The sequence below is a fragment of the Nerophis lumbriciformis genome, linkage group LG35, assembly GCF_033978685.3.
Source record: "Nerophis lumbriciformis linkage group LG35, RoL_Nlum_v2.1, whole genome shotgun sequence".
NCBI classification, from domain to species: domain Eukaryota; kingdom Metazoa; phylum Chordata; class Actinopteri; order Syngnathiformes; family Syngnathidae; genus Nerophis; species Nerophis lumbriciformis.
The window spans coordinates 12,541,275-12,562,473 of record NC_084582.2 but is presented as its reverse complement, the minus strand read 5'-3'; the positions used below and the strand labels follow the sequence as shown (position 1 = coordinate 12,562,473).

Below are 21,199 nucleotides of genomic sequence, written 5' to 3'. Positions count from 1 at the left end.
GTATCTGGTTTGGTGGCTGCAGGATTAGGTCTCTGATATTTGCAGATGATGTGGTCCTGATGGCTTCCTCCGGCCAAGATCTTCAGCTCTCACTGGATCGGTTCGCAGCCGAGTGTGAAGCGACTGGGATGGGAATCAGCACCTCCAAGTCCGAGTCCATGGTTCTCTCCCGGAAAAGGGTGGAGTGCCATCTCCGGGTTGGGGAGGAGATCTTGCCCCAAGTGGAGGAGTTCAAGTACCTCGGAGTCTTGTTCACGAATGGGGGAGGAGTGGATCGTGAGATCGACAGGCGGATCGGTGCGGCGTCTTCAGTAATGCGGACGCTGTATCGATCCGTTGTGGTGAAGAAGGAGCTGAGCCGGAAGGCAAAGCTCTCGATTTACCGGTCGATCTACGTTCCCATCCTCACCTATGGTCATGAGCTTTGGGTCATGACCGAAAGGACAAGATCACGGGTACAAGCGGCCAAAATGAGTTTCCTCCGCCGAGTGGCGGGGCTCTCCCTTTGAGATAGGGTGAGAAGCTCTGTCATTCGGGGGGAGCTCAAAGTAAAACCGCTGCTCCTCCACATCGAGAGGAGCCAGATGAGGTGGTTCGGGCATCTGCTCAGGATGCCAGCCGAACGCCTCCCTAGGAAGGTGTTTCGGGCACGTCCGACCGGTAGGAGGCCACGGGGAAGACCCAGGACACGCTGGGAAGACTATCTCTCCCGGCTGGCCTGGGAACGCCTCGGGATCCCCCGGGAGGAGCTGGACGAAGTGGCTGGGGAGAGGGAAGTCTGGGCTTCCCTGCTTAGGCTGCTGCCCCCACGACCCGACCTCGGATGAGCGGAAGAAGATGGATGGATGAAAATAGAAAATACTACCGTATTTTTCGGACTAAAAGTTGCATTTTTTTTCATTCCAGTGTGACTTATATATGTTTTTTTCCTTTCTTATTATGCATTTTCGGCAGGTGCGACTTATACTCCAAAAAATTCGGTGTATATATAGATTATAATAGAATATTAACGTTTATTCAGGGAATTCCTTTTATAAATTCATAGCTGCTAGATGACTTGATGTGATTTGGTGTCGACTGGTTTTTTTTTTATTTAAATGTTGCTTGATTTTTTTTTTTTCTAATACCATATTTCTCCAACATGAAAAGACGTCTTCCATTATGCATTTTCTTGCGTTTGAGTCATTTCAGACTCACAAATGTGCTGGTGATGTGATCCACAGCATCGTGCACAGAAATATCATATATGTCCAGACTATAAGTTGTTGTTTTTTTTTACACTTTGAACCATGCGGATAATTTATGGATTTTTCTATGCTGATGACCATAAAGCAAATAGTTTCAATTAAACATAATAAAACACATGCAAAGACAGTTAAATTATGTTTTTTTGGTTGTTCTACGGTGCCAGCTTTTGTACTAGTTCGCTCACTGTAAGTGCTGCTGGGGGAATGCCTACTAGTGTTTCCTTCTGTCTTAAGCTATGAACTGCACGTTTGGCCATCTAATAATCAATAGCGTTTTTACTCGTTTGGATTCTTCATTCAACCCTACAAGCCATGTTTGTAAGTTTTACAATATAACTAAAACAATTCCTCCTTACTTAACCGTCACATGTGTGATATCTGTAAGAGTGTTTTCATGCATATTTGTACGTGTTATCGTGATGTAATGAAACTATCGTCATCAGCATTAGCTAATACACTAAAGCATTTACGAGTTCAAGGTTCAAGGTTCAAGGGTTTTTATTCGTCACATGCAGAATACACTACAGTGAAATGCTTTTTTCCATGCTCTTCAGATATTGCGTACAGTGGGATCCAAACACTAGTTGCTGAGTCTAATACACTAAATACAAAACATAAAACAATTTGAATAGCTCTGATGTACATTAATTACAAGACAATAAGTTGCACAATAAGTCCCAGTAGTTATGGTAGAAGTATCAGTACAAGTAAAAGTACAGTAGTCACATACAGTACCAGTGCAATATCAAATAGTATAACAGTATATACAGTATAGGAAGTAATAAATATTAAGGTGTCTACAGTTCTTTTGGCAGTTGAGTAGTGACAGTAGTATGAACAATGGTAATGGAACAGTATGACTTCTTTATACTCTTGTTTTTACATTATTTGCAGTCATTGAATGAAGAGTATTGTAGTCCAGTAATTACAGTGGTAAGTAAAGTGATTCTGTGTCTGTGTTAGTATTATTAATTTACAATTGTATTCTGTTTGTATTGTTCCAGTTAGACAAATTCCTCAGTAAATTCAACAAGTCAACACCGAGGAGTTATCGAGTCTGTTTAGCTGATTGGATAGCGAGCTTCCACAGCTTGTGGATTCATGACAATGACTTCTGTTTTGTTTGATCAGCCGTTTTACTGCCGTGGTACAGACACCGTTTGGAAACGATTAAGGTATGTAGATAAACATATATAAATAAATCTGTGTGATGACTTATTTCACAACATATATATCTGCGTCTTAAAGTCCGGTGCGGCTAATAAATTGATTTAATTTAATTTTTGTATTTAGTGGGTAAGGCTTATATACCGGTGCGTTATATAGTCCAGAAAATACGGTAAGTGTCAGTTTGCATATGTTTCTGTTGTCTACACTGCAATTCAGAAAAGGTGTTCTGAATTCTAGATATGAGCTGCTGGGGCGGTCCGCCCCATTTTTCAATTACACAAGCAGTGATAGATCAAACCACTCATAGTACACGTTATCTTATTGTTTTGCCCACACTGATTAGCGCGTGTTATTTGGATCGTAATAAATCAAGCCCTAAATGTACTCATGAGTGAATGTCCCATGGGTTTTGACTCTGTGGGTTATTTATTCCAGTGTTTTTCAACCACTGTGCCGCGGCACACTAGTGTGCCGTGAGATACAGTCTAGTGTGCCGTGGGAGACTATATAATTTCATCTATTTGGGTTAAAAAACATTTATGCAAACCAGTAATTATAATCTGCAAATAAAGTGCCATTTTTGAGTGTCTGTGCTGTCTAGAGTTTGGCAGAGTAACTGTGCAATACTCTTCCATATCAGTAGGTGGCAGCAGGTAGCTAATTGCTTTGTAAACGCCGTATCTGATGCTTAAACCAAAAATAAACAAAAGGCGAGTGCCCCTAAAAAAGGCATTGAAGCTTAGAGATGGCTATGGAAAACAAAACTAAAACTGAACTGGCTACAGAGTAAACAAAAACAGAATGCTGGACGACAGCAAAGACTTGTGGAGCAGACAGCGTCCACAAAGTACATCCGTACATGGCATGACGATCAACAATGTCCCCACAAAGAAGGATACAACTGAAATAGTCTTGATTTGCTCAAACAAAGCAGGTGCGGGGACTAGCGCTCAAAGGAAGACATGAAACTGCTATAGGAAAATACCAACAAAACAGGAAATGCCACCAAAATAGGAGCGCAAGACAATAACTAAAAGACGACACACAGGAAAACACCATAAAACTCAAAATAAGTCACAGCGTGATGTGACAGGTCGTGACAGTACACCTACTTTGAGACAAGAGCTATAGTGACGCATGGTTGGTTATGGTTTGAATTCATATCCAACAATTGCAACAATGACTTTTTACTGGGTTTACATTTTTAATGTTTTCTGCTGGTGGTGTGCCTCAGCATTTTTTCAGTGAACTAAAGTGTGCCTTTGCTCCAAAAAGGTTGAAAAACACTGATTTATTCAATGTATTTCTATAAAGAAAAGGTGGCGTTGATTAAGAACCAGTGAGCAGCAACCGCATAACAATCTTTCACTGACACAACTCTGTTGTGTGCATACATCCATTCCTTGCACATATAACATCTTATCATAGTCCTGCCTTACAGTTGCAGTATCACCACATATTTGACACTCTGCTGGCATAGCTTCACAGATTTAGTTGACATATCAGCAAGTGGAGGTCAGATAATACCAAAGTGACTAGACCCAAATAGCACAAATTACATTTCCCCTCTTTGATACTATTAATACTGCAGAATACAAGAGGCATATGCGGTACTATTAATCCTACTTAATACACAGGACAAAAACAATAGACCACTGTTTGCCATGCACTAATAACTGTCCCAATGTACTATACATGCGGTTGTTCAGTCTGAATCAACATTTCTACTTGGGACTTCAGTATTTCTGAGTAGTGATGTACGTTTAGACATAGTTGCGATATTAGAGGAAACAGCTGAAGGCTGAATACAGGGAGTCCTGTGTTCGAACCAGGAAAACCAGGGTCAGCATGTTCCAGTGTCCTTGTTAGTCTGATGTATGTTCAGATCAAGCTAAAATGATCTGGAGTTTATTTGAAGGAAAACCAGGGAAGACAGACATCAAATCTCACATTCACCAACATGCGCAGAGTGATTGAATGAATCAGACTTTTGCTCAACGGAAGGTAACAACAATGGTGTTTACATGAATCTCAATACAGTGGCTCGCAACTGACCCACCTAACAAATATTCTAAGATACAAACAGTTTCTCGGCTATTTTTTATTTTTTTGCTTTTAAGTTGCGAGAAAAAATGTGTTTTACCAACCAGCTTTAGATACCTTCCCACTGCTAGTTGGCATAATGTATGTCACAGTAAACCCTTGTTGTCGAAATTATCCATACTTCGAAACCAAGTCGATACTACCACACAAAAAATACTTCAATCCCTGCTTTTTTAAAGTACTGTCAGTACGAAATATTGTACAACATTTGGCAAAGTACGTCAATTATTGGTGCTTGATCACTGAGTCAGTGCCGAAGAAGAACACCTGCTGTCTTTAAAGGGGAACATTATCACCAGACCTATGTAAGCGTCAATATATACCTTGATGTTGCAGAAAAAAGACCATATATTTTTTTAACCGATTTCCGAACTCTAAAGGGTGAATTTTGGCGAATTAAACGCCTTTCTATTATTCGCTCTCGGAGCGATGACGTCACGACATCGGGAAGCAATCTGCCATTTTCTCAAACACAGAGTCAAATCAGCTCTGTTATTTTCCATTTTTTCGACTGTTTTCCGTACCTTGGAGACATCATGCCTCGTCGGTGTGTTGTCGGAGGGTGTAACAACACGAACAGGGACGGATTCAAGTTGCACCAGTGGCCCAAAGATGCGAAAGTGGCAAGAAATTGTACGTTTGTTCCGCACACTTTACCGACGAAAGCTATGCTACGACAGAGATGGCAAGAATGTGTGGATATCCTGCGACACTCAAAGCAGATGCATTTCCAACGATAAAGTCAAAGAAATCTGCCGCCAGACCCCCATTGAATCTGCCGGAGTGTGTGAGCAATTCAGGGACAAAGGACCTCGCTAGCACGGCAAGCAATGGCGGCAGTTTGTTCCCGCAGACGAGAGAGCTAAACCCCCTGGATGTCTTGGCTCACACCGTCCCTTATGCCACCGAAGATGATCAAGAGAAGAATATCGACCCTAGCTTCCCTGGCCTACTGACATGAGGGTATGTCTACAGATTATATTAATTGATGAAAATTGGGCTGTCTGCACTCTCAAAGTGCATGTTGTTGCCAAATGTATTTCATATGCTGTAAACCTAGTTCATAGTTGTTAGTTTCCTTTAATGCTAAACAAACACATACCAATCGTTGGTTAGAAGGCGATCGCCGAATTCGTCCTCGCTTTCTCCCGTGTCGCTGGCTGTCATGTTGTTTTCGTCGGTTTCACTTGCATACGGTTCAAACCGATATGGCTCAATAGCTTCAGTTTCTTCTTCAATTTCGTTTTCGCTACCTGCCTCCACACTACAACCATCCGTTTCAATACATGCGTAATCTGTTGAATCGCTTAAACCGCTGAAATCCGAGTCTGAATCCGAGCTAATGTCGCTATAGCTTGCTGTTCTATGCGCCATGTTTGTTTGTGTTGGCATCACTATGTGACGTCACAGGAAAATATAACCAGGGCCGGCCCGTGGCATAGGCCGTATAGGCAAATGCTAAGGGCACCGTCCATCAGGGGGCGCCACGCCAGTGCCACAAATGTTGGGAGAAAAAAAAAATTAAAAAAAATAAGTTGGTACTATTATTTCTAAATACAAAAATTAATCCCACGTTAATTAAAATGCAAAGTAAAGCCTATTTAATAGAAATATTATTTGTTACAACATTACGCGCCCCCCCCCCCCCCCCCTCCTCCCCCGCACGGTGCGCCCCCTCCCTTCCCGTATCGTGACTCTTTTTGGACGTCCCCACATCAAAAAATCAACACAAGATGCCAAAACTGTCAGGTGCCCAGGGAAGAAAAAAGAGAAAAGAAGAGGAGGAGAAACGAGAAAAGACAGAGGTAGCAGGTAGGTAACGTTAGCCTACATGAAATTATTTGTCTGTTACAGAATGTGATAGTAACTTGGCTTTTTAGCATTAAGCTAATGTTACATGATTCGGCAATTGCTAATAGTTGTGTTTTAACGTCGGGTTAATATTGTGGAGGGGGCTAAATTGTTATGGAAAATAATAATGTAACGTTAGGTAATTACAGTACTCCCACTTTACATTCCTCAGGGACATTTCTTTCTTTCTTTAGTTTATTTCGAACATGAACACACTTACATCATAATACATCACACAATTTCATATCATTTCATTTTACATCATGCCCGAAAAGGAGTAGGAAGAAGCAAAGCTTATTTAATCCTACCTCTTTCCCACTTCAAAGCGTTTACAAATATATAGAATCATTTACTGACCTTTTTATATAATAAAATAACATCTATGAGTTAGTATACAACAGTTTTGTACTATGTAATTAATTAATTAATTCAGTCATTATTAACATACTGAGATGAAGAATATCTTATTTTCAATAAGGTTGAAAGTATTTCTCATAATTCTTCTTCTTTGTACTCTGTAAGCACTATTATTTTGAACAACCTCTTAAACTGGATCATATCAGTACAATTTTTAACTTTTTTACTTAATCCATTCCATAATTTAATTCCACATACTGATATGCTAAAAGTTCTAAGTGTTGTACGTGCATATAAATGTTTGTATTAGATCTCTCTCAAGCAGGTGTTTTTTGTTTACATTGTTATTGCCTTCTGGTTAGCTAATGTTTGCCCTGCAGGTAATAGTCACTTTTCCACCCCTTTATATATTAGGTATAGTTGTAAGTAAAAAAAAAAGGTCAAAGACAAAGCTATTCGGGTTCTTGTGAGTATATACACTTCACTGCCGATGTGGGGGGGCGCCACCTAAAATCTTGCCTAGGGCGCCAGATTGGTTAGGGCCGGGCCTGTATATAACGATGGTTAAAATCAGGCACTTTGAAGCTATTTTTAGGGATATTGCATGATGGGTAAAATTTTGAAAAAAACTTTGAAAAATAAAATAAGCCACTGGGAACTGATTTGTAATGGGTTTAATCCTTCTGAAATTGTGATAATGTTCCCCTTTAAAAAAAAGAAGAAGAAAGAGCCGGTCATGGTTAGTTACCAGTTACCCATTGGTCTTTTGTGGAAGCCTATCATGAATGTGGATCTGGAGCTTCTGGTTCCCCCTTGCTCATAGAACAAATAATGGAAGTGTGGCAGTGTAGCATTCTTTGTAGGGGTGGTGTAACCCTGCTTCATAACACACCTCATACGCGTCTAGTTGGTCAGAGATCTAGATCTAGCAGAAATGATCTGTGATGCACTTTGGCCCCTTTGTCGCTATATTTAGCGAGTAAAGGTACACATAAAAAGTGAGAGAGAGGTGTATCGTGCATCATGCATTTATTCGGTAATCAAATACAAGCGGTCACAAAGGTATTCGCCGTGCGAGTGAGTGCAGAGCTCTGCCACCATTCGTCTAGAAAGTGTGCGTTAAAATCTCCAGATGCAAGCAACTCAACTTTTATCACTTCTATAAGTGCTGGGAAAACACCGATTAGAGAAACTCTCCCGTCGTTTGGTAACACTTTCGACACCACTGGTTTACTAATTTTACCTGAATGCAAACACTTTTCTGTCTTGCCTCTGGTGAGGGCGGTAACAACACCTGGTGTCGAACTCTGCAGATCGGCCCCAGTCCACAAAAACATTTCAACATCACACCCAAGAAAATTTGGGCATACATGCACGCACCTCCCCTCCCCCAACCCACGCCTTCACCACCGCTTGTTTGCTCCAACTCCCCCTCCCTCTGTTGCGAGTTTGTTGTGATTTGTTTATGTGTGCATTGCAAATGAGGTTTTTTACCTTGGACTCAGTCTGGACCCCCTCCCGTGGGTCCAGCCTTTGACTGATATTTTTTTACTCTTCCCCCCTTTCCCAACATCACCTTTGTCCCACCTTTTTTTAAGGAGCGCCGTAAAAATGGCTGCTCCATTGGCGGTCTCGTCTTGTCTCCCTGTAACGTATGTCTGCTCTTAGTGGGACCGTGCCGAAAATTTACTTTTCAGTTCTTATGTGTCTTGTGCATGTTAAGAATTGACAATAAATCATCTTGAATCTTGAATCTTGAAGTGTGGCCTGAGGCCCATTTTTGAACACAGCTCGTTTTCTATGGGCCTGTGACATATTGTAGTAATAAAAAAAAATAACCCCCTCCAAAAAAAAAAACGAAAAAACTTCTTAGAAAAAGGCATACCGTGATGAAAAAAAAAGACTGAAATGTCAATACTAATAACTAAAAACGACAATGATTTGTCTTCAATTTAGCCTTTTTCATTATCCTATTTCATTACAAAAGACATGTTGACGTCACACTAGCACCATGTTGAAAGAATAACATGAACAATATTGTTTGTTTTATATACTTGAGGGCTCCACGCCACTGCTGTATTCTTTACAATCTTAAATAGTTGACTATTGTTGTTATTTATTAACATATTTACAAACACAGTATTGTTAGGTTTGATACACTGGGAGGCTGTAGAACAATGCTGTTCTTTCTTTAAGTATAGTTACCGCTTGGCAGCTGCTACTGCAATTTAAATTCTGTGCAAAAATATGTTGAACCACAGTGACCTTAAATACTGTACAGTTTGAAAAACTTTTCATCTATCCACCCATTTTCTATACCAATTATCCTCACCAGGGTCGTGGGTACGTTGGAGCCTATCCATACCATGAATTGATTAACGTGGACCCCGACTTAAACCAGTTGAAAAACGTATTCGGGTGTTACCATTTAGTGGTCAATTGTACGGAATATGTACTGTTCTGTGCAATCTACTAATAAAAGTTTCAATCAATCAATCCAAGCTTACTTAAAGCGAGAGGGTGGGGTTACACCCTAGACTGGTTGCCAGCCAATCGCAGGGCACATATAGACAAACAACCGCTCACATTAACACCTATTGACAATCTAGAGCAGGGGTACGGCCTGCGGGAAGTCCCAAGTTATTTATATTTATTTTTTTGTATTATTTTCTTAAAAATCGGTCATTTTTAATCCATTTTCTACCGCTTGTTACTCTCGGGGTTTCCTAGCCACTGAGGCAAATCATATTGTCCCCTGGGAGAATTTATGATTTCTTGGCCATTCTTCAGAGAATATGAATGATAACACAAAAACCTTTCTTCCACTCATGCTTAATGGTTGTGTGAAGCTATTTATTGGCAAACAACTTTGTTTACTCTTTTTTAAATCAAAATTTTAAAAGAAAGTACCCAAATGACCCTGATCAAATGTTTACATACCCCAGTGACTTTGATCTGATAACATGCACAAAAGTTGACACAAACATGTTTGAATGACTAATCAAGGTTCCAATCCTCACCTGTGACTTGTTTGTTTGTAATTGATGTGTGTGTATAAAAGGTCAGTGAGTTTCTGGGCTTCTGACAGAAAGATGGGCTGCCTGGTGGAGTCGCCAGAAGAAAGCCATCACTCCAAATTACTTTGTTCCAGAAGTTTTGAAGCTTGTCTCTGTGCTGTTTGGCGTAATGTAAGCGGGATACTTTGTGACATTTGCGCATAAATGGCTTTCTTCTGGCGACTCGACCATGCAGCCCATTCTTCTTCAAGTGCCCCCTTATTGTGCATCTTGAAACAGCCACACTACAATTTTTCAGATAGTCCTGTATTTCAGCTGAAGTTATTTGTGGATTTTTCTTTGCATCTCGAACAATTTTCCTGGCAGATGTGGCTGAAATCTTTGCTGGTCTACCTGAATCCCTCATTTTCCACTTCTTAATCAGCGTTTGAACACTGCTGATTGGCATTCTCAATTCCTTGGATATCTTTTTATACCCCTTTCCTGTTTTATGCAGTTCAATTACCTTTTCTCGCAGATCCTTTGACAATTATGTTGCCTTCCCCATGACTCAGAATCCAGAAACATCTGTGCACCACTGTATGGAAGATGCAATGGTCTGTCAGAAGCCCAGAAACTCACTGACCTTTTATACACACACAATAATTACAAACAAACATGTCACAGGTGAGGATTGGAATCTTGATTAGCCATTCAAACCTGTTTGTGTCAACTTGTGTGCATGTTATCAGATCAAAGTCACTGGGGTATGTAAACTTTTGAACAGTGTCATTTGGGTACTTTCTTTTGTCATTTTGATTTAAAAAGAGTAAACACAGTTGTTTGTCAATAAATAGCTTCACACAACCATTAAGCATGAGTGGAAGAAAGGTTTTTGTGTTATCATTCATATTCTCTGAAGAATGGCCAAGAAATCATGAATTCTCCCAGGGTATGTAAACTTATGAGCACAACTGTATATACATACATATATATACAGCCCAGCCAAATTTGTTTAACCCAATGCGCCCCCACGTCAAAAAGTTTGAGGACCCCTGATCTAGAGTCTCCCATTAACCTAACATGCATATTTGTGGAATGTGTAACCAGGCACGCACAGGGATAACATGCACTGAACAGTTTATAATAAAGTGTAATTATAAATAATACATTGGGTTCAGTTTTTTTTATTTCTTTTTTTATAAGCATCGAGAATTGTGTGCATTTATAGGCTCTATACCTGTATATCTATGCCATAGTCCCACGCTCCTTCTCTCCAACTCATGCAGAGCCCAATCCATAAAAAAAATTTGCAATTTGTTTTTTTAATGCTTATTCCGAGTGCAATTATTGTCCTTTTATACTCACCCGAAGGGATGCTTCCAGGTGTCTCCAACCGAAGCGATCAGAATAGATTTGTTAGCTTACTGGAGGCTATTTTTTTACCATATTTTATCTTGTGTGGTGTACACTGCATCAAAACTTCAAGTGCAATGTAATGTTTCCCCTTCCAGGGACGCTGGACTTATTGCAGCGTCAGAAGCTCGTAAAAACAAAAGTATTTAAGTCAGATTTGAAAGGAAATGTCCACATTTTAATGTTTATTATTATTATTAGCCTTTATTTAACCAGGTAAAATCCCATTGAGATCAAAGATCTCTTTTCCAAGGGAGACCTGGCCAAGAGGGCAGCAGCAAGGTTACATTAAAAACAGTAAACAAATACATAAAACATCACATTTACAACATTAAAACTTGCTCACATGACACATGTGCATACAGACAAGGTAGACTGCAGTCCTTTCACAGAAGCTTTAAACTCATTCAACGTAACTAGGGTTTGAAGTTTAATGTTAGATTGTAGATTATTCCAAGCCTTCGGTGCTGAAAACCTAAATGCTTTCTTGCCCAGTTCAGTTCTTACTTTGGGGACGACAAATTGCAGAACATTCATTGAACGGAGATTGTGACATCCTTGTTTCTTTGTTAAAAGACAAGACAGATAAGATGGAGTGATACTCAGAATGGTTTTGTAGATGAAAACATACCAATGATTGAGGCGTCGAGCACATAAAGATGTCCAGTTAACCATTGAGTATAACACACAATGGTGAGTAAGGGGAGCGCAGTTGGTGATGAATCTCAGTGCCCCGTGGTACACACTATCCAGCTTGTGGAGACAACCAGCAGTAGCATTCATGTACAACACATCTCCATAGTCAATAATGATGATGAATAACAGGTAAGAAGGTTGTTTCCACCAATTTCTGTTTCACAGTAAAAGAAAAGCAAGACTTGTTTCTATAATAAAATCCCAGTAAAAGTTTCAGTTTTTTTACAACATACTGAATGTGCTCCTTAAAACTCAATTGGTCATCAATTAAAAATCCTAAATATTTAAAAGCAGATACTAGCATAATTTGTTGCCCATTTCTTGTTAAAATGTTCTCACACAGTGATGATCTTACAGTTTTTGATGTGGTAAAGAGCATACACTTTGTTTTCTCTGCATTTAAAACCAGTTGAAGATAGCAAAGTTGTTCTTGTACTCTGTCAAATGCATGTTGTAGATATTTAAAAGCCTCAGCAAGAGTGGGTGCTGTGCAGTATATGACAGTATCATCAGCATAGAAATGGAAAGTTGAGTTCGGAATATTCTGTCCAAGATTATTTATGTAAATAGTGAATAATAAGGGGCCCAACACAGAACCTTGAGGTAATGTTGCTCCACCAAGAGCGTGCCCATCTTTTTCCACTTAAGCACATGGGAGAATATGGCCCAAAGTAAACATTCACATATCGTTAAAGTACTAAATGTCATAATCTATGGTATTTGCATTTCAAAATATGAAAAATTTGCCAGGTAAAGCGATTTTTTTCTGTTAATTTGCTCAATGCTATTTGTATAAATCTGCTAACAAAAAAAACCCAACAGAACGTGGTTTTGATTGATTGACTGAAACTTTTATTAGTAGATTGCACAGTTCAGTACATATTCCGTACAATTGACCATTAAATGGTAACACCCGAATAAGTTTTTCAACTTGTTTAAGTCGGGGTCCACGTAATCAATTCATGGTACAAATATATACTATCATCATAATACAGTCGGGCAGCACGGTGGAAGAGGGGTTAGTGCGTCTGCCTCACAATACGAAGGTCCTGAGTAGTCTCGGGATCTTTCTGTGTGGAGTTTGCATGTTCTCCCCGGGACTGCGTGGGTTCCTTCCGGGTACTCCGGCTTCCTCCCACCTCTAAAGACATGCACCTGGGGATAGGTTAATTGGCAACACTAAATTGGCCCTAGTGTGTGAATGTGAGTGTGTGAATGTTGTCTGTCTATCTGTGTTGGCCCTGCGATGAGGTGGCGACTTGTCCAGGGTGTACCCCGCCTTCCGCCCGATTGTAGCTGAAATAGGCTCCAGCGCCCCCCGCGACCCCAAAGGGAATAAGCGGTAGAAAATGGATGGATGGATGGATGGATCATAATACAGTCATCACACAAGTTAATCATCAGAGTATATGCATTGAATTATTTACATTATTTACAATCCGGGGGGTGGGATGAGGAGGGTTTGGTTGATATCAGCACTTCAGTCATCAACAATTGCATCATCAGAGGAATGGGCATTGAAACAGTGTAGGTCTGACTTGGTAGGATATGTACAGCGAGCAGAGAGCATAGTGAGTTCAGATAGCATAAGAACAAGTACAGTATATACATTAGAAATACATTTGATTATTTACATTTGGTTATTTACAATCCGGGGAGGTGGGATGTGGAAGGGGGAGGGTGTTAGTCAAGGGTTGAAGTTGCCTGGAGGTGTTGTTTTAGTGCTGTTTTGAAGGAGGATAGAGATGCCCTTTCTTTTTACACCTGTTGGGAGTGCATTCCATATTGATGTGGCATAGAAGGAGAATGAGTTTAGACTTTTGTTAGATCAGAATCTGGGTTTAACGTGGTTTGTGGAAATCCAGATGCAATGCAGATAGCGAAAATGTAACATAAAACCATCGAAATAGTGTTTTTATTTCCAGGTTAATGATCTGTTCAATACATGTCAAAGCCCTGTGCAATGCCAGTGAGCATTATGAAAAAGGGAAAGCATTCGATAACACTGAAAAGAAGCTGTCTTTCTTTAGCTGACAGTATGTTCTTTTGCATGGTCCTTTTGTTCCTTTGTCATCCTTACACGTGCCGGTCTTTGCATGCAAACAGGCTTAACGTAACCATGGTAAGGTACACTCATTTACACATACCAGGATGGATTAGCCCATTTGGCCTGAGACGGTGAAAGGGAAGACATTAATTTGCGACTATACGTACACAAGTCCAGGAAAAACCCAACTAATCACCAAAGAAAAGTCCTCACCAGGAATGGACTGATGAAGATAGTACTTAGAAATACCTCCCTTTGAGAGTAGTGTTTGATTTCTGGGGGGTTTGGATTACACACACACTTAAATGCACACACACGCACACACTGACCTCGTAAAACAGTCTGATAAGGTTGTCAGACAAAAACAACAGTCTGTTCATCAACCAGCTCCTTTTTACCACGGCAGGGCCACTCGAAAACTGAAGCAAAAAGAGCAGAGTTCTATCTCTGCAACCTTAGGCTGTGAGAAAGGAAATATGATCCTCTTTTGGAATTAAGAAAGGCATTCCAAGTTTATATAAAGGAAATTGATGCAATCCACTGAAAGTAATTATTGAAATCAGGAGTCATTGCACGGTTAAACTTTTTAAAAATCGTAAATATACATTATTGTAAATTTTATCACAACTCAGTAAGTTCTTCCATGCTCTGATTTCTCACTTGTTAAAGCACAAAAGAATAAAAAATCCACCTCGATAATCTGTTACGAAAGTGTTTCCACATTGATTGAACCAATCCTTTCTTCTGTAGAGAAAATCATGGGTTCAATGTAGTCTTTGTCAGATCGCTCTTTGTAAAACCAATTTTTTCCGCTTGATTCCTTCCAGAAATAATGCCAACGTTTAGAACAACATTCATCTATCATTAGAAGAGAAACGTTTCCTCCCCAGCCTGGCAAAAGGTGATAGAAAAGTCTTTCTGACTGTATATTTGTTGGTTTCCCATCAGTGAGGTTTTTTTTTTTTTTTTTTTCTGAGACAGCAATAACAAATGTGGCACCAGGCAGCAGTTTCCTGTAAGAAGATGATAGAGACTTGACTTAATTTGCAGTTCAACCAATTAAACTCATTAGTCATGCGTCGCCAATCAGGTCATGAGGAGTTTCCTAAACGTTGCACATCATTGGTTTTGTGAAAGTAGCATTTTTCAAGTACATACTTGCAAGGATATTTAAAAAAATCTATGCAAAATGTGCTCCCAATTTTGCATATATTTAGTTATAAAGACCATCTTCAAGCCACTTTTTGACTGTCTCTTCAGAATGCTCTGTTTTGTGGGCGGTCTTATTTACCTGCCGAAGCCCTCCTCCAAGCCTAGCCCCCTTCAAATGTGTCTCCAACCCGTCAACCATATCTTAGTTTTAAGCTTCCATATTGTGTCTACTGATAGACATAGTTTAGAACTATATGCCACTTTTTTATTAAAAATGGCAACAGCGGTGAGTTTCCGCAATGCTGGTGCATGTACGATCCAGTCTGCCCGCTCCACATTACCTGCATTGTTAGCCGCCTCGTACTAGCCGTTTTTCTAGATTTAGAATTCACAGAAAAAGGAAAGACATATGTTTTTTTGTCTCGCATAAGGATTGTGAGTTATGAAACATTACAAAAAATTAATTTGCAGAACCCTATTAAAGGCCTACTGAAATGCGATTTTCTCATTTAAACGGGGATAGCAGGTCCATTCTATGTGTCATACTTGATCATTTCGCGATATTGCCATATTTTTGCTGAAAGGATTTAGTAGAGAACATCGACGATAAAGTTCGCAACTTTTGGTCGCTGATAAAAAAAGCCTTGCCTGTACCGGAAGTAGCAGACGAGTAGCGTGACGTCACAGGTTGTGGAGCTCCTCACATCCGCACATTATTTACAATCATGGCCACCAGCAACGAGAGCGATTCGGACCGAGAAAGCGACGATTTCCCCATTAATTTGAGCGAGGATGAAAGATTTGTGGATGAGGAAAGTGAGAGTGAAGGACTAGAGGGCAGTGGGAGCGATTCAGATAGGGAAGATGCTGTGAGAGGCGGGTGGGACCTGATATTTAGCTGGGAATGACTAGTAAATAAACAAAATACATATATATACTCTATTAGCCACAACACAACCAGGCTTATATTTAATATGCCACAAATTAATCCCGCATAACAAACACCTCCCCCCTCCCGTCCATATAACCCGCCAATACAACTCAAACACCTGCACAACACACTCAATCCCACAGCCCAAAGTACCGTTCACCTCCCCAAAGTTCATACAGCACATATATTTCCCCAAAGTCCCCAAAGTTACGTACGTGACATGCACATAGCGGCACGCACGTACGGGCAAGCGAACAATTGTTTGGAAGCCGCAGCTGCATGCGTACTCACGGTACCGCGTCTGCGTATCCAACTCAAAGTCCTCCTGGTAAGAGTCTCTGTTGTCCCAGTTCTCCACAGGCCAATGGTAAAGCTTTACTGTCATCTTTCGGGAATGTAAACAATGAAACACCGACTGTGTTTGTGTTTCTGCAGTCGGCCGCAATACACCGCTTCCCACCTACAGCTTTCTTCTTTGTTGTCTCCACTGTTCATTGAACAAATTGCAAAAGATTCACCAACACAGATGTCCAGAATACTGTGGAATTTTGCGATGAAAACAGACGACTTAATAGCTGGCCACCATGCTGTCCCAAAATGTCCTCCACAATCCGTGATGTCACGCGCTGACGTCATCATACCGAGACGTTTTCAGCAGGATATTTCGCGCAAAATTTAAAATTGCACCTTAGTAAGCTAACCCGGCCGTATTGGCATGTGTTGCAATGTTAAGATGTCATCATTGACTGCGTGGTCGGTAGTAGTGGGTTTCAGTCGGCCTTTAAATGTATGTGTCAGTGTCCATAGTACAGTAGTTTATGACGTTCTCTTGTAATGAAAGACACACAAGTACGGACATGAGACACATTTTTTTTGTGTGTGTGTGTGTGTGTGTGTGTTTTTTTCATTCAACAGCAATTTGTGAGTAAAATTAAAAATCCCTATATTTTGAAATGTTGACAGGCATGTATGTGGGGGGCATAGTTTACTTATTCAAGGATAATGCAGCGCGTTCCAAAGTTAAATGATGAATAAATAAATGGGTTATACTTGTATAGCGCTTTTCTACCTTCAAGGTACTCAAAGCGCTTTGACAGTATTTCCACAATCACCCATTCACACACACATTCACACACTGATGGCGGGAGCTGCCATGCAAGGCGCTAACCAGCAGCCATCAGGAGCAAGGGGTGAAGTGTCTTGCCCAAGGACACAACAGACATGACTAGGATGGTAGAAGGTGGGGATTGAACCCCAGTAACCAGCAACCCTCCGATTGCTGGCACGGCCACTCTACCAACTTCGCCACTAGGCCAGTGATTCTCAAAGTTGTTTCACTAAATACCACCTCAGAGAACACTAAGCTCTTCAAGTACCACCAATGTTAAATACAGTAGCGTAGTAGGCCTAAGTAGTCATTAAAAACAAGGCAGAGCTTTTATTTTTTTATACATTTGTAAATTTTTGGCCATTCGAACATTACACACAGTTTAAACAGTAACACTATGTTTGAATATAATTATGAATTAATACCTAATAATAATTAAGTGATTATTTAGCATACCACGAGATGGAGCCCACAGTTTCAGAATTTCTCTTCTAGGCAGTTGTGCTGAGCTGCCCCTCCCTGAAGTCTTTGTCCTTGTCCGGGGTGTCACCACCTCCAAAGTTATTAACCGTATCCACTCGGCATCCATTGCACCGGTCTTCCTGCGGTCCCTTTCAAGGTTTCCCGTTCTTCCCATTGGGTTGAGTTTTTTCTTGCCCCGATGTGGGATCTGAGTCGAGAATGTCGTTGTGGCTTGTGCAGCCCTTTGAGACAGTTGTGATTAAGGGCTATGTAAGTAAACTTTGATTGACTGATTGATTGATTGATTGATTGATTGATTGATTGATTGATTGATTGATTGAAGGCAAAACAGGAGTGTGTGTAGTAGCTCATGTAAAATATCAATAATGAATGACAGGGCACTTTGTATGAAACTTTTACTGCAAATGTACGATATTCCTTTTTACTCTACAGCTCTGTCATTGATAAGAATATACAGTACTGGAAAACGTCTCCAAGCAGTATTATTGATTCCTGTGGCAGAGTGTTCGTGCTGGGCCGGTAATTTGACATACCAAGTCTATCACGTCAAATCCTGTGTATGTTAAAGGGGAACATTATCACCAGACCTATGTAAGCGTCAATATATACCTTGATGTTGCAGAAAAAAGACCATATATTTTTTAACCGATTTCTGAACTCTAAATGGGTGAATTTTGGCGAATTAAACGTTGTGACGTCACATCGGGAAGCAATCCGCCATTTTCTCACTTTCGTCGGTGTGTTGTCGGAGGGTGTAACAACACGAACAGGGACGGATTCAAGTTGCACCAGCGGCCCAAAGATGCGAAAGTGGCAAGAAATTGGACGACATTTGTTCAAAATACGAGGCTGTGGGGAAAGCCGACGAAATGGTCAGTCGTTTGTTCCGCACACTTTACCGACGAAAGCTATGCTACGACAGAGATGGCAAGAATGTGATATCCTGCGACACACAAAGCAGATGCTGACATCAACTCCAAAACTGGACAGATCAGCTTTCAGGAAAAGAGAGCGGATGAGGGTATGTCTACAGAATATATTAATTGATGAAAACTTTATTAATTACTCGCGGTTTTACGTAAATTATTATACATAAACTGTGTTTACCAATAATTTAGCTTAAAAACATTTAAATGCAGACAGCCCTGAAATGGGCGGTCTGCACTCTCAAAGTGCATGTTGTTGCCAAATGTATTTAATATGCTGTAAACCTAGTTCATAGTTGTTAGTATCCTTAAATGCCAAACAAACACATACCAATCGTTGGTTAGAAGGCGATCGCCGAATTCGTCCTCGCTTTCTCCCGTGTCGCTGGCTGTCGTGTCGTTTTCGTCGGTTTCACTTGCATACGGTTCAAACCGATATGGCTCAATAGCTTCAGTTTCTTCTTCAATTTCATTTTCGCTACCTGCCTCGACACTACAACCATCCGTTTCAATACATTCGTAATCTGTTAAATCGCTTAAGCCGCTGAAATCCGAGTCTGAATCCGAGCTAATGTCGCTATAGCTTGCTGTTCTTTCCGCCATGTTTGTTTGTATTGGCATCACTGTGTGACGTCACAGGAAAATGGACGGGTGTATATAACGATGGTTAAAATCAGGCACTTTGAAGCTTTTTTTAGGGATATTGCGTGATGGGTAAAATTTTGAAAAAAAACTTCGAAAAATAAAATAAGCCACCGGGAACTGATTTTTAATGGTTTGAACCCTTCTGAAATTGTGATAATGTTCCCCTTTAAATACACTTGGCCAATAAAGCTGATTCTGATTCTGATATGTTGCACTAACAACCTAAATTGTTGAAAAAATAGTGTTTCCCATTGATTTGTATTAGTACAAAACGTGCATAAAATGTAATTCAGGTTTGATTTTTTTTTTAAAGTATAAAACTTGTTTGACATAAATAAAATAGTGTGAATCAATTTTGTAATGGGGGGAGGCGCCTCAAAATAAAATTCTACTTAATGCCCCAGTTAAGCCTGGAGCGGCCCTGCAGCCATGGCAACTAATCACTTTCAAAAAATGCAATTAAAAGTAAATATATTCAACCTTTTCTCACCTGAAAACCTCAATTAAATTAAGCAACAGTCTGGTTAATCATTGTCATAAGAAAGAATAATTTAGAATGAATAATCACTGACTTCATTAAAATATGCCATTTTAGGGTTGGACCTTCAGTTATTGAAACCTGAGGCAAAGCGTTATAGCCAACATCGACTCTGGCACGCGCATTCTATTGCTGATAAATGAACTTTTATAGCAGCCTTTTAAACCCTAAAGGTCACAGCACGGTTAAGGTGCATAAAGAGAGGTATATACATATTATATATGTGTATATTAGAGGTCTAAACTTTTGAGCGAAGAACCCAGTTTAGTGGCGAGTGATGCATAAAGAGGCTTCATAAACACAAGGTTTCTCTTTGACAGAAATATTTTTGAACAGATTCGAAAGACAATATGCCACGGGAACCCACACATAAACCAAATTATCATCCTAATCCTGCCAAAACAAACTTCCCTAACAGGATCAGTATGCAGAATGCACCGTTTTAAATGAATTAACCTTCCAGGGCCTCTCCCTATCCACTGCTTTCTTCATCTATCTCATGCTCTAGCTAACACATAATAACTCTTTCCACCCTTTTGTTTCCTTCTGTTTTTCCATCCATCTCCACAGATGAGATCACTGGACTGATTTCATCACAGCTGCTACAGTTTGGAGCTTTGTGCGGACAGTCCAGTGCAGCCTTATATTCAGCTGTGCGTTTTTTAACAACTGCAGAACATCATTTAGGACAGCTGCATAAAACACTCAAATCTGTGTGTGTAATATGAGACTTTCATGTAAGATGCAGGATTGTGCAGACTGCACAACTTTGGTAGTAATTCATGTTTGCTTTTGGGGCGCACATTGCCCTCTGAGAGCCTCTAGTGGTCATTTAGCGACATTACAGAAAATAGTTTTATTATGTTTGCATCACAATTCCATCCGTCCATTTGCTCTGCATAAATGTCAAATATCACATGTTCTCTAATATCCAAGATATTGTATAAAAAAAAATTTAAAAAAATTAATCAAGGTACAGAACTGTAGTTATTATTCATGACTTGTAATTCATGATCATTATTTCTCCTCTCAAAATAAAAGGATGTTATGATATGTTTTTAACTGAATTTTAATATGTATTGTTATTCCTATTATAAGGCAAGCTAATGATGTAGCGGTCATGTCACATAAAGAAAATATTTTTTTTAAAGTATGTCGGTGAAATATGCTAAGCAGTAGGTAGTAATTCATATATTATTCCCAATAATTGCTAGAGATATCTTGTAACTAGGGATGTTCGATAATGGCTTTTGGCCGATATCCGATATCCCGATATTGTCCAACTCTTTAATTACCGATACCGATATCAACCGATATATACAGGTAAAAGCCAGTAAATTAGAATATTTTGAAAAACTTGATTTATTTCAGTAATTGCATTCAAAAGGTGTAACTTGTACATTATATTTATTCATTGCACACAGACTGATGCATTCAAATGTTTATTTAATTTAATTTTGATGATTTGAAGTGGCAACAAATGAAAATCCAAAATTCCGTGTGTCACAAAATTAGAATATTGTGTAAGGCTAA

General features: G+C 39.9%; 1 protein-coding gene across 1 annotated transcript in view; it reads left to right on the top strand.

Moving 5' to 3' along the window:
- The first annotated feature begins 4,291 nt into the window (after window positions 1-4,291).
- il12ba (interleukin 12Ba) overlaps window positions 4,292-21,199 on the top strand; it is a 44,827-nt gene continuing 27,919 nt past the window's right edge. The window contains exon 1 of the mRNA XM_061928056.2: window positions 4,292-4,421. Within this exon, the coding sequence (XP_061784040.2) occupies window positions 4,395-4,421 (27 nt within the window). The 5' untranslated portion in view covers window positions 4,292-4,394. The remainder of the gene's footprint in view (window positions 4,422-21,199) is intronic.